Here is a 15,073-nt window from a genome sequence, read left to right on the forward strand (position 1 = left end):
TGGTCTATAAGGTGTGGCAACCAGCCTATTCACAGGCAAATAGGAACATGGTCTGCTGTGAAAAATCAGTTTTTCCCTATAGGTAGTTTAACCCTCTAATTAGTTTGAAGATTTTTCAAAGAACTGAAATGACACCTTACGGTCGATTCAGTGCTTTGGAACAATGACGTTAATAGAACTGGACAACATAGGTAATTAAAGCTGGGCAAAGGTATTTAGACTCTAACTGGATTTCAAGCACTTAGCAGGCTGAATGAAGCTACGACAATGAGATTAAATGCTGCAGTTCTGTCACTCACCATCATGGCCTCGCGGACGGTCAGGTGAGGCAGAAGCATGTCATCTTGCATGATGTAACAGGACATCTTCCGGAACGTCCGAAGGTCCCGCAGCTTGCCGTTCACGAAAATCTGCCCTTTCATCCCGGTCTCTCTGCACAGCGAAGTAACAGCCGCAAAGACACGAGAACAGCAGTGCCATGGCATGTGTGAAAACAAGAGACGACAGTGAAAACAAGACAAGGACAATGAGAACAAGACAACAGAGTAAACAGTGAAAAATAAAAGGAAAAACAAAAAAAAACAAAAAAAATCAAAGCCTAAAACATAACGTAAAGTCAAACAAAACTACACAGCAGTGAAAAAATATTGATGGCTGTGAAAAAGCAAGGGTACACTGGAGAAAAAGGATGACAGTGGAGGCAAGACTGTGATAGCAAAAATCAGATAACAGCAAAAGTAAGACAACAAAAATCAGTAAGCAGCAATGAAAATAAGACAACAATAGAGAAAACAAACCAAAAACAGTAAAAAACAAAACAAAGGCAGGGAAAGCAAAACCATTGTGAAAACAAGACAATTACCGTTACTGTCTGCTGCCCCTGCCCCTGTGCTGCCTGCTGTCCCTGCACGGTCTGCTGCCACTGCACTGTGTGCTATCCCTACTCCTGCGCTGCCTGCTGCCTCGGTCCCTGCTCTGCCTGCTGTCGCTGTGCTACCTGCTGTCCCTGCCCCTGCAGTGCCTGCTGTCCCAGCCCGCCTGCTGTCCCTGCCCCTGCACTGCCCGCTAGCCCTGCTCGGTGCTGCCTGTTCCAGGTCCTTGCTCAGCGCCCAGGGCCAATTGGACGAGCTACCAGGACCACTAATGAAGGCCGCCACACGGCGATGCAGCACACGCATGCAACGGGCAAACCACCAACACACCACCGGTTGGATATCACTAGCACAAGGACCCCTGGCCCTCCCTCCACCCAATGGTACATCGCCAAGGAACTCCTGTACCTGGACGCAGACACCACAGCTGTGTCTCCTCCTCCCCACGATCCACCAAAGGACCCTTCACCTGCCGACACTGCCACTTCTCCTGCGACACAACCTACGAACATGCCACGTAAATCTCGGACACCATCACCACCCTCTCGACAGACTTTGCCTTCATCACCGATACCTGACTGAACCCCTCCTCGAAGCCCGACATCACCACTATCACTCCTGAAGGCTACAAGATGATTCACTGAGACCGCACCAACAAACAAGGTGGAAGTATCGTCATCATCTTCAAAGAAACCATCAGAAACCATCAGATGAACCATCACCAATGACGACCCCCACACCCGTCATGGAACACCTCAACTTCCTACTACAAACAGACGCAAAGACCACGATAAGAGGCAGCCCCCAACAACCCCAAGCAACATTCTGCGACACTACCCCCAACCTCATTGCCCCCCTAGCAATCGACTCTCACCACTACGTCCTACTTGGCATCCTCAACGTCCACATCAATGACATCAACGACGCCAACTCCATCACCCTGCTAGAGAACCTGAACAACATCGGCCTCGCCCAACTGGTCACTGAACCCATGCACAAAGCTGGATATACACTCAACCCCATTTTCACCTCTAGCGACAGAATCAAATTCAGCCACACCACAGAACTCACCTCGTCTAACCACACCATCGTACACTTCACTATCTGTAACGCCAAGCACACCATCACCAGGTGTCTGATATCCTCCCTTCCCAGCTGGAGCAAGGTCACCAAAACTCAGTGGACACAGGTCCTTAACACTTCCCAACCCAAGTCCTCAACAGACCTTGACCAGGACGTGCAGAACTTTGCCACCTGGTTTCCTGAAAGCGCCAAGAGAGCCGCCCCACTGAAATCCACAAAATCAAACAAGACCATCAATCATGCCAGCTGATACACATCTCCAAACAGCCGCTCAGACGACTCCGGACCATACAGTCCGCTGCAGCCAGACTCATCCTGGACCTCCCCAAATAAGCCCACATCGCCACCCCCACCTGAGAGATAGCCACTGGCTACCTATCCCGAAGAGGTGCCAGTTCAAGATCCTCACGCCCGCCTACAAAGCCCTCCACGACCTAGCCTCAACCATCGATTGAACTTCAACCATTGACTGAACTTCCACCAACCCTCTAGACACATACGCTCCTCTTCACTCACCCTCCCACACACCCCCTCATCTGTCGCAGCTGTGGCCGCTCATTCTCCTACATCGCTGCCAAGACCTGGAACGACCTTTCCCTCCAGCTCTGTACAGCCCCCTCGCTGGCATACCTCAGAAAGAGACTCAAGACCTGGCTCTTTGACAGTGACACAGAGCCCAGATACCCCTAGTGGTAACAGTGCTGCGCTTTACAAATGCCGTTGGATGAGTTAATAACTGGGATAAAAGAGCAGTGCTGAAACTAAAACAGCTTTGAAAGCAAATTGATAGCAAAAACAAAACAGTGAAAAGAAACCAGCAGCAATGGGAACACTGGAAACAAAAGACAACAACAGTGAAAACAAGCTAAGGACAGTGAAAACACCAAAACTAAAGTAAAAGAAAAGGGCCAAGAAAAATGAATAACCAGATAGAATAACAAAGGCTGTACCCAAATAAAGCTCAGATAAAATCCGTTCAGAGAACAATCAAAAGGGTTAGCAAAACAATATCCTTACTTTTTGTACCCACCGAAATAGATCATAGGAATGCACAAAACCATTCACCTTGGCAGCAATCAGGCGAGGTCACCAAAACAACATACAATCACTGCAATACCTACCACAGATTAGGTGGCGGAACACAAGAAGTGATGCATTACTGCAGAACACCCTGCTGGGTTTAAGACTCAAATGGGTTTGGGATGGAAGGTTGCGAGAGCGGTTGCACCTCCCTCAAATAATCACACCGCAAGGAATACACACTGACACACCTACATGGTCTAGGAAAGGTTGTTTGACCTTCCTACCAAAGAAAATCACAACTTGGGGTCAAACGTACAATCATAGACAGCGTTCCGCCCCCGAAACTAAAGCATAGAAAGACCAAGGAATTGTTGAATGTTACTGTCAACAGAAAGGTGATACATAACCTAACAAGGCAACAAAACAGTAGCAAAAATAAAAAGACAAACCAATTGATTCCAAAAAATGTTTGAAAAAAATAAGCCAGTTGGAAAAAAAACCACAAGTGCAAATACAATTTAACAGAAAAACTTCACACTAGCAACAAAAAAAAAGACAAGAATGAAAATAAAACAGTAAGAACAAAAACATAGAAGTGACAGTACAAATAAAACAATGAAAACAAAAGTATGGAAACAAAATGCCCAAAGTGAAAACAGAACAACAGTGAAAGAAAGACAAGATCAGGATATATGTAAGCAAAACATCAAAAGTAAAGGTAAGCCAGGAGCCAAAGTAAATAACTACGTGAAAACAAGGCATCCTGCATGAATAGTAGGTGAACTGTGAAAATAGAGCACTGCACGGATATCAAAGGTGCAGAGAAAAGCAAGCAGGAGCAAAGACAACAGGTCTCATCTTTGAAACCTACTACCCTTGCCAATGGTTTTTGCTGCTTCATGGCAGCCCTAATGCTGTGCAGCATGGCTTAGGAAAAAAAATTTGCGCTGCGGACACATCGATTGTAAAGGAGGGATATACCACACTGAGGGAAGGCAATCAACATTAATCAAGGCAGGGGGAAAGAAGGCAAGCAACCCCACAGGAGGGCTAGCTGGCTAGCAGGCAGGCGGACAAACAACAATGAGGGAGGGTGGGTAGCAGGTTTAAGTAAACAAGGAAGAACCACTATGAGGGCAAAGGGAGAAGTACAGGGGCGAGGGACAGACAAAAGAGTCACGGGGGAGAGAAACACACAAAAGAGACACCTACAAAATACACGCACTACATTGAGTGCTTCAGATCAAAGAAAAAAATAGTTTTCCAAAAGTCAGATGTGGATGGTCTAAAATTCAGCCAATGAGAGAGATAGTAAAGAGGCTATGCTCCAGGGGAGGGACAAACACAAGATTGACAAGCTTCTACATGGAAAGCCATCGAATAAGAAGGAAGCAAATTGAAGTGGCAATAACGCCAACCAATGGTAAGCAATGGGTGGGCTATATGTCCAGGTACGCTCTTGGTAAACTGTGCTGTCTGGTAGGCTCAATCTAAAGATGAGCGCATCAAAAACTGGAAACAAACAAAGGCCAGGAAAACAAAACAGTGGTTGTGAAAGAAAAGACAAAAGTGAAATCAAGAGGACAAAACAAGCTTGCTATTAGAACCAATATAGAAAACAGCAACTAAAACTATAAAAATGGTAGTGAAAACAAAGGAGGCAACGGAAATTAATCAAATGTAGTAAAAACAAGGCAAACGTAAAGGGAGTAAAAACTAAGAACAGTGAAAAGGAGATGGCACCAGTAAGAACAAGTGGTGAACAACCTTTACAACGCAACTTTTACCACGCAGTGCCTTTACGACGCAACTTTTACAATGCAAACCATTACAACGCATTGCGCTGGGGGGCGCTCTAGGATAGGGAATAGGTTTAATGTACTATCCAACACCTTCCCTACTATCCACGGGGACTGGAGTTGGAATAGTAAATTAAACTATTCACTATCCAGCGCCCAAAAGCATTATGCGTTGTAAAGGTATTCGTTGTAAATACCGCGTTGTAAAGGCATGCGATGTAAAAGCATGCGTTGTAATGTCATACATCCAGAACAAGTCAGCAGTGAAGACGAGACAGCAATGCAAACAATGCAACAACAGAGAAAACAAAACAGCAGTGATAAGTTGGTCAATATAAGATTGTGATAGTTTAGACATGATGGTGACCCTAAAGCCAACATGGAAGTGAAGTTAAGACGGTGGCAATGAAGACAAAAGTTAATGATAAGGCAATATTAACAACAAGGTGTGCCAGCATTAACAAGATGGCGGTAAGGAAGCCAAGATGGCAGAAGTGCGGATAAGGTGGAGCAGTGAGTGCAATGTAAGAGCAGTGAAGGCAGCACTGTCCCACTGAAGAGGAAATGGGTCACTTCAAAAGAAGATATGATGCAGCTACTGAAAAATGTGGTCACGCTGTAGAGCCTAGAGGGTCTGAGTGAAGGCTCACCTGTAACCTGCCAGGATATTCATCAGGGTGGACTTTCCAGCCCCAGAGGGTCCCATGATGCCAATCAACTCGCGGCTGCAGAACTTTCCAGACAGGCATTTCAGGAGGGCCTTGAAACCTGAAAAAAAGATAGGTGATCTCAGACAGGAAATAAAGAAAGAAGCTCCAAGTGAGGGCTTGGGAACTCGGTCTCAAGGACAGGGTTAGAAGAGAGATTGCAGCGAAAAACAGCTTAAGCTTAGGAAATCTGGACACTCAGAGACATGACCAAAGAAACGAAAGCTTACCTGAAACAAAGCTACAAGACCCCAGGTATAATGGCAAGCAGGTGAAAGAGAGAAAGAACACGCACTTTGAAAAGAGAGGGTGTCTCCCTTAGTTTTGGCATAAGGCCGGACCCATTGTTAATTTTAGCTGGTTTATGAAGTGCATAAGAACCTTGATTGTGGATCAATTCTACGCCAATTGATGTGTGCCCTAGAATAGCGTGGTACTAAGACCACAACTTTCCATCATCAGTGGTGGCAGTGGATTATTTAGGATCTGAAACTGACAATAATGGCATAGATTGTAGCTCCGCTCAGACCTGTTGTGCCTATAGCCTTCTGGCTTGGCAGTTTGGGCTGGACTGTTCCCATGAGGCACAGGGTCAAGACTGATTTGCCTATGGCTGGGTCTAAACTGGGGTGGCATGGTGAGCAAAAGAACGATGGATTTAACCCAGATCTCTTGACTGGGGGAGAATGTTTGATTTGCTCACCATTCCGTCCATCATCTGTGTGTCTTTTGTAAGCTGTAGAACGTCAATCGTTTGGACCAACAGTTGTGAGCTGCCTCAAGTGGAAACTATGACATGAGTGCAGTTTCCACAACTGTGGCGTTTAATAGCTGTTCAGAGCAAATAAGCCTCTCTGCTGTTCTAGCCTTCCTTTTACACAAGACTTTAGAAGCCAGATCAGAGATCGGAAGACCTTCAGGGAAATCAGGAGATGTGACAGAGCGGAGCAGTGAGTCCCACATCAAGAGAAGGAATCATAAAGGCCAGTAGGACTGGGCAGTATCCATCCCATGTGAAAAGAAGACTTCTACAAGGACAGCGAGGCTAGGCAGGACCATATACATGTAGGTGCATCTAGATTGAGCCCTATACCAACCTCCAAAAGGCACTGCCACTTAGCACGGGCCACAAGGAACTTTGGAGATTTTCTGCTTCCATCTTGGACTGGTTCAAACTTTATCTATACTTTTAGTTAAGTAACTTCAAAGCAGAGAGCCAAATACGTCAATATGCTCAACAGCAGGCTTGCTGAGGGCAACAAAAATAAGTGTAATGGTTTTAGTTATGCTTAATAAAAACCTTTTCATGTTCGCTCATGGGCTCACCAGGGGCGGCTCCTCTGCTAGGGCGGAGGAGGGTCGCCCCACTAAGGATAAAAGGAAAATGATAATAGCGCAACATTAATAACATTGCGTTATTATCATTTTCTTCTTCTGTAAGGAGCGAGCCAGGTTGGGACGGGCTGGGCTTGTCATTGGGAGAGGGAGGAGGAGTGGTTGCTGCTGCATCATAAGTGCGTATGAGGGTTTGGCCGGCTCTCTCAAACAGTCACGCACACTTTGCATATTCCCCGCCAGCTGTGTTGTACAGCCTGGGTGGAGAACATGCACAGTCTCCCAGTCCCCATCTGAGCGTCGAACCACAGTGCACAGGCCAATCACGACAGTGCTGTCAGGGTGAGAACATCGTTGTGATTGGCTTAGGGTAACTTGAGAGCCTGGGTGCTGCCGGGAGCCAGGAGAAGAGCGAGGACGGAGAAAAGGCTCGTTGGCTGATGACCGGCGACGACAAGGTAAGTCTTCTTTTTTTTCTAAACCCCCAATCCCCGCCACCATTCCCTAGAGCCGTCACTGCACATGACAGTGCTTTTGTCATAAACCACTGGTAGTCCACGTCGGGCAGCACCTGCAGCATTTGCTACACCAGTTCAAGGCAGGGCACCTCACAGGCAGGTGCCCCACCAAAATTACAGCAAACTCTAGGTCAAGGATGGGCTCAGGGTGCCAGCACATTGTTTTTTCTTTTCCACTGTATCCACTGCTCGTTCTGGGAAATAATGTCTTTTGATTTTCCCCAAGGGGGGTTATAATGTTACCCCATTAGCAGTGAGATGCTTGCATCTGCATTTGAAAGGCTGCCTCTGCCCTCTTACCTACTGACTTTTTTAACCCCTGATTGCCTGCAAAACAATAAAGGCAGCAAGTCAAGTGCAAAATGTTATTTCTCAGTTCGCAGATTTACCAAGTGCACAATTACATATGCACCATCTTCCATTCCTCGCTTTTCTGACAACAGCATATTGCATTGTGGGACATGTAGTTTTGCTTTTAACACTTTCGTTATGGGCCTAAGGCTCAAGAAATCGAAGGGATGTGGGGAAAAATGCCCGTACTGGCAGAATGCTTGGACATATATCCACGTTTCAGCTATGTTTTAAAATGGTACAAAGCCATCATCTAGTTCATTAAAAAACTGATTGTTTCACATGTAGAGCCAAAACTAAACTGTGTTCACATATTTTGTGAGGGATGACTCTTTCATTCACGTCGTGCATGGAAACAAACATTGGCAATGTGAGTCGTTTTGCATTTTGAGAAGTGGAAAGTTTTATACTGAGCTTCACAACCCAGCACAGGTACAACAAGGACACCAGCCACGCATTCGTCCCTAATGCAAAGAATACATGAAGGGCAGGCAGCAGTACCAGAAGGAACATTATATGAGTCTATCTCCAGTACAGGACACATAGAGCACAGGCAGTGATGCTGGGATAGTTTTCAAAGTAGGGGTGCTGTCCATTAACGTCACCGCAAAAACGGCAGAGGGGTTGTGAAAAATCTAACTGCTACTTAAAGAGTGTCCACCACACATTAATGTAAGTGCGGGGAAGCTGTGGGTATATTAGTGGGTTTTAAATGCATTTTTACAAAGATGTGGCTAAATATGGTGCGGTGTGATAGATGGATGGTACACTGTATTGTATTGTATTGTAATTGCATTTGTATAGCGCTTACTACCCCTGACGAGGTGTTGAAGCGCTTTATCTGCGAGTAGCACGCTACTCCAGGACCCATAGAGGATTAGTGTCGAATTAGTATAGTGAAACATGCAAGTAACTTTTAAGTGGTGGATAGGTTAGTCAGTTATTTAATTCGGAAGGATAGCAGAAGGATAGAAAAAGAAAAAAAAGGTTTGTTTTTATATAGCGCTTGTCACCCCTGATGGGGTGTTGAAGCACGCTACTCTGGAAACCCTTAAAGGATTAGTGGTGAATTAGTATGGTGAAATATGAAAGTAATTTGAGTGGTGGATATTAGTCAGTTATTTGGAGTGAGAAGGATGGTGAAGGGATAGAAGGGAAAGAAAGGTTTGCATTCATATAGCACCTGTTATCCCTGATGGGTGTTGAAGCACTTTTCTGGTGAGTTGCACGCTACTCCGGAACACAAAGGATTAGTGTTTAAAATTAGTATAGTGAAATATGAAGTAATTTGAGTGGTGGATATAGTATTCAGCTATTTGGATAGAGAAGGGTAGGTGGCGGGATAGAACAGGGAAAGAGGTTTGTATTTTTATAGTGCTTGCTACCCCTGATAGGGTTTTGAAGCGCATTTTTGGCAAGTAGCACGCTACTCTGGAACCCATAAGGATTAGTGTTGAATTAGTATTGTGAAACATGAAATTAATTTGAGTGGTGGATATGTTAGTCAGTTATTTGGATTGAGAAGGGTTGGGGGAGGGGTAGAAAAGGGGAAAAAGTTTGCATTTATATAGTGCTTGTTGCCGCATCGACATGACTTCTAACAATTCCCAGAATCAACTATTCAACAGGGCACTCAGGAGACAGCAACTGGGAGACAGTGAGGACTTCCTAAAATGTAGGGTGTCCTGTGGCACACGTGGCAAATCAAATTGAAGGAGCATAGTGCTATGAGCCCTCAACCTCCAAGTAAACAGATTCCAACTCCACCAGTGACGGATTCACTACACATGCGCACTGAGTTACACAGTGTCATCCAGAGTTCTGCAACCAAATATGACCCTGGAGGCGCTCATTGGTTTTCTACTTTTTAGAGTTCAGGAAGGACTGATCTTGTGAAACCTTACTTACTTCAAAAATCGGAAGCCATTTAACCACTGCATTGATGTGTACAGAGGCAACTTTTAACCAGCACTTCAGGACCTATTTATGGTAAAGTAATTCATCAGAGCGAGCCCGCTATGTAAAATTCAGGTGTAAATGTACTGGTCCTAACCTTCTCTCACTTTAGGTCATTTTGATACAAGGCGCAGAGCTCTGACAGCCCTACATAAGAACACCTATAAATATAATCATAATTAATTAAAAAAAAGACATCTGAAATTAACCCTCGCATCTCAGCCACTGGGGCCACCACCACTACTCTCTGAGTAACCCCTTGTCATTAGGGCTGAAGAGTGGTCGGATGACCCATGCAGCCGCCCACTGTACCATTTAACATCTGATACATTTTGGGGGTTGAGGTCTTTGCTTACTTGAACTTAAACCAATTGGGTTAAAGTGCAAACTGACCATAGTTTCTAAAAGTAAAGTCTGGGACTGGACGCCGGCACCCCGGCTGACATGGAGTGCTCTGGGAACCGTGCCTGGCGCTGACCCCCACCAGCCTTCACTTCAAAGGTCGCCATACTCAGACCGAGCACAGAGCGGGACTCAAGGCGCTGTTTGTTTTACCCTTTCTGCCAGAACAGAGGTACAGTATTCTGCTCCCTGACCCTTGACCCCAAACAGTTCATCCATCCCTCTCACCAAAAGGTCAGCGCCTGCCCCCTGCCCCCTGTCCGTTCACACCTTGTTCCCCTTACAACGGTCCCAGTGTTTTGCCCTTTGACCCCGGCAGGTCGCACGTGCGCGGCACTGGGGCCTCGTGTTTGCCCGCAGTGTCCCAGGGGCCCTCTCTTCTCTCGCCAGCTTCCTGTTTGTTGACTGGCTCTTGCACCAGGCATTCATGGGCAGAGCCGAGACAGGGATCTAGCTTGGCTCTAAGAGCCCAAACTCGAGCCGAGCCCAAAAAAAATAATTGCCATCTCAATTTAGGGTATGCCAGTTAATTAGTGTAGCAGGTACAGTGGCACCAGGACCCACGGGTATGAAAGCTCTCTGGAAACTAGTTGTGGCTTCCAAATTGTGGGGGACGCCCAGCTTCCTGGCTTGCAGCCCAGCCCATAGCATGCCTGATATCCCACTGAGTGAATGCCGCAATAAAGCATTCTGCAAATCGCAAAAAAAATTGAACAATGCAAGTCGTGCTGTATTTATATCAAGACTCTTTTAAATGAAAAACATACCTTTTGAATAACTATGTATTTTATTTGTGATCTAATAAAATAACTAACTATGCGTTTCCTATTATTTTGCCTGTTGCGACAGTCAATCCAATGCTTGTAATGCTAAATTCAAATCTACGAGTGCCAGAATGTTCAGTGCTGTTTATCGAAAGCTAGGACAGGCTCAATAGTGTTACAGGACGTGTCCACATGTTAACTTTATTGTGCGCTGGAATTTACATACTGCAATGACTAAAGTAATAAAAAATTTACATCATGTAAAATTCTATTGAAAGCGCACTTTGGCCACATAAAACTGCACAAATAATATATGGAAAATGTAATACTATTTTAGATGTATTTCAGACATGTTCATGTTCAGCTCCACAACACAGTGGTGTGAGGTTCTAATTCTCAGAGTTGTGAGGCATGCATTTTATGGCTTCAAAAAACAGTTTGAAGCACCACCTCTACTTCTAGACAAACAATTAATTAAAACTGCAGGATTTTTTTCAAATTGCTGTAAAAGCTTTTCTTTTGAGACTCCATTTCACTGCAAAACATTTTGCTTCATTAATGGCTGGGTTGACTCCAAATGCCCCCACCCTTGTGTGATCACAGACAATATGAAAGAGACAGACATTAGATGACACCCAGCAGGGCGAGGAGCATGAGAGGGATGGAGCAACAGGGGGTCTGCGGGTGCCCTGCTGAGACCCCTCTGAAAGGGACCAAAGTGCTCCTGGACGCCCCCTCTCTCAAGGGAGACCAGTACTGAGTAAACACAGAAGAGTCACTCCCAGATTCCATTAAAACGGTTTCTCGTGGCCTGCTGGATCGGGATCAGACTAAAGTCCTTATCAGTCCAGTGCTTTATATGGGCCGGTGCTGTCCGGTACTGAGTACCGGCACTTCTTTCATTTGAAAGGGAGAGTACTGGCACCTCTCAGGGGCAAACAGGTACTCTAAGTAGTGAGTACCTGGACTTCTATATTTTCATTGAAAGCATTATTTATCACCGTTTACCTTACACCACTGTCCCTACACCTCCTCCCCTGAATTATAACAGTAGTTTATTTACAGCTCTTATAGAGAGAAAACAATTGTATTAAGCACCTTTACGCTAGATAGTTGCTTTTCTTTCTTTCTTTTTTTTTCTCTCTCTGGAGGCTTTTGCAGTGCATCCTCTACTGTGTTCAATTTCCTGCTTAACCCTTTCATGCGCACCAATGAAACCCTATAAGTAGGGCTCCGGGTTGTATGGTATTTCTTTTTTTAGCATTTCCGTCTGTATTTAGCCATATTTATTTTTTGCCCACTTTATCTGTATTTATCCATACTTATTTTGTGTTTTGCAGATAAATGAAGTTGTAAAACTGGACATTTCCATATTTATTTAATTGACGCGCACTCATACTTTGATATCTGTCTGTTATATAACAAAACATCCACTGGTAAAAATCAGTATTATACCACAAATGTATTATTTAATGTAATTGCAGTCTGTTTTTTTAATTTCCCTTGCTGTCCATCGGCTTAGCTGTTGGCCTATAATTTATGAAAGCGGTACAAAAGGGGGTGGTGTTGGACGGAGCATCTGAACCAATCAAACACTCACACCCAGTCAACAGATCTGGGTTTAATCCATCACCGTTCTTTAGCCCACTCTGCCACCCCAGTTCAGACATGGCCATATGCAATTCAGTCTGACCCTGTGCCTCATGAGAACAGTCCAGCCCGAACTGCCAAGCCATGCCTTCCCTGGACGGGAAACAAGATTCATGAAAGGCAGCACAGAGTTCCCTTAAAAGAATCCCAATTTTCTGTATTTATCCACTTTTAAAAATAAATGCAGACAAAAAACACGTTGTTTTCTGTTTGTTTTTATCTGTAAAAATTCGTAAAAACGGAACACCGGGAGCCTTACCTATAAGGGACGATCAAGGTATGCAGTTTAAAACTGATACGGCCTCTTAGGGAGATGGCAGTCCCTTCTTTGCTCCAGGCTGGTGCTTATTTTTCACATACAACAAGGTCTGTTCTGCAGAGTCTTGCCCCAGGACCTTTAATCATTCTTAAAAAGACTATTTTAAATACCGTTTTCCCTTAATCTATTTTTAATGTGGGTGATGTGTGTGAGTCTGTTACAGACATTTTGCAGAGAAATGTTGTGTTTATGTTTCATGCAAAATCCATAAAAATACGTTTCTTTTAGATCAAAACATGACCTCATATATATACGAAATGAGAGGGAGTCAAACAGATTATTAGCAATAATATTAGTGAGCTGCTGCTGTGTTACAATATTGAAAACACACATCACTATCCCTGAATATTAGATGCAAACACATTTTTGGATTTGGATGAGTGTTCCTGTGCAGTGTCAGGGACCTGGCCGAAGAGGGCATGAAAGAGCTGAAATTGGATCATAAATTAAAATTGTTCTGAACAGGGCCCTCCAAAATACGTTTCGCCCAGGGTCCCCAAAATCCTAGATGTCCCTGGTGGAATGGGTGAGTGAAACGTCTAAACACGCACAACCTTCCCTCTTGATGGCCAGACATGCCTCAAATGTACAACCTAAAACATGCACATAACCAGTCAGTAGTCATAATCATTTACATAACAAAAACGCACACACAGCCGATCAGATGCTAGGTACAAACACACTACACACATCCAGTGGTGCTGGAACTATTTCCAGAGGGCCTTCTCACTAACTCATAAAGTCGAAAAGCCTATTTGAACTTTTGCAATGTAGCAAGTGTAGAAACAACCAAACTCTTCCAGTGGAAATATGTTGTTCCTCTTTTCACTTACCACAATTCACACAGCATTTTTTTTTAAAATAAGGGTACAGCAGTGTCTTTTGAACTGCATTTCCTCAAAACACGAATGGAACTTTAGAAGGTGGTGAGCTGTGTGACGATGAATCATGGTCGTTTTGGAGCAGGGTCGGACTGGGACAGAAAAACATTTCACCCATAGGATAACAAAAATGTAACAAAGCAAAGACAACACCCTGCCAACCACACACACTACACAGTGTATCTTGCTGCCCATTTAAACAAGCGCTTCACTGTCCCAAATAGGCAGGGCTTTAAGTGGCCGGGTCTTGACAGGGCTGAGCACCGGCGGTTCTTAAAGGCAGGTGCTGAGACAGGTCCCTATCGGGCTCTCCATGTCTGCCCTCACCCTCCGGTTGGAAAAGAAAATCTTCACTCCGCAGCAGTGCCACTGCGCAAAGCCTTTGATGTAACTTCACAGAGACTCGTTTTAATTCTTTCACAGTCTCATCATTTGAGAACTGAAGCATTTTCAATATTATATACAACAAAGCCATAGTCGTTGCTTATTTATTATATGCAACTAACAAACATTGACAAAGCCAATAGCCCTGGCTTGATGTAGGTGTAATGTTGCTTGTTGTATTATATATCTGGATGCAATGACAGAAGCAGAAAAATACCAGTGGGGCAGCACACTATGATAAGCACAGATTTTTAGCTTATGTGTTTCTAAGCGATGCCCTAAATTACATCGGCCACGCCCCTTTGAGAGACCCTCCAGTTTTTTTTATTCCACTTAAAACCCTGCACATTGGGATGGTAAGGGCTATATAATTGCTGCAATACAATACAACATAGTATGGTAAGCTGGTATGGCCAACTACTTTATCAGGAGTTATGTCTCTTTTTAAACTGGCTTTCCAGGAGGAGATGAGGCCTAGGTGGCTAGAGCTTCTGACATTGCACCTGGGGAAGCAGGTTCGAATCCCATCCTTGGCTCAACATCTTTCGAATCTTGGGAAATCATTTAATCTCCCGGTGCCTACAAACATAGCATGACTTTTGGTTCTCTTGTAAAAATTTCTGGTTCTCATGTAATAGCATACAACAATGTCTCAACAGGTAATATAACTGTCTGTGAATATTACCTGTTGAGACATCGTTGTGTACTATAAACACAAATCACCCAGATTTCAACTGGGTCTACAGGTACCCTCCTGTGGCTTTTACTGGGTCTCATGTAAAGCACTCTAATGCCCCTGGGCCAAGTTGACCCTATATAAAGTGCAAATGCTGGCAAATAAGCAGAACTAACCACTGGACAACCATTTCCAAGCCTTAAGGAAATAAGAATACTAAATCTTAATCACTGGTGGAGAAGTGTGGCTCACTGGTTAGAGGAGGCAGACCCGGATGCTGAGATCAGACCCGGGACCAGGGTTCAATTCCCGACGCGGCAGGGTCTTGAGCCCAAAATGTCCACGGACTCGGT

At 44.6% G+C, this 15,073-nt stretch overlaps 1 protein-coding gene across 3 annotated transcripts in view; it reads right to left on the reverse strand.

The window, feature by feature from the left end:
- ABCG4 (ATP binding cassette subfamily G member 4) overlaps positions 1-15,073 on the reverse strand; it is a 252,361-nt gene that overhangs the window by 113,494 nt on the left and 123,794 nt on the right. For all 3 annotated transcript variants that reach the window (XM_078682187.1, XM_078682188.1, XM_078682189.1), the window contains 2 exons: positions 5,428-5,545; positions 300-432 (listed from right to left, as the gene is read on the reverse strand). In XM_078682187.1, coding sequence (XP_078538313.1) covers positions 300-432; positions 5,428-5,545 — 251 coding nt within the window. The remainder of the gene's footprint in view (positions 1-299; positions 433-5,427; positions 5,546-15,073) is intronic.

The sequence above is a fragment of the Lissotriton helveticus genome, chromosome 3_1 (genome assembly GCF_964261635.1).
Source record: "Lissotriton helveticus chromosome 3_1, aLisHel1.1, whole genome shotgun sequence".
In the NCBI taxonomy this organism is placed as follows: Eukaryota; Metazoa; Chordata; class Amphibia; order Caudata; family Salamandridae; genus Lissotriton; species Lissotriton helveticus.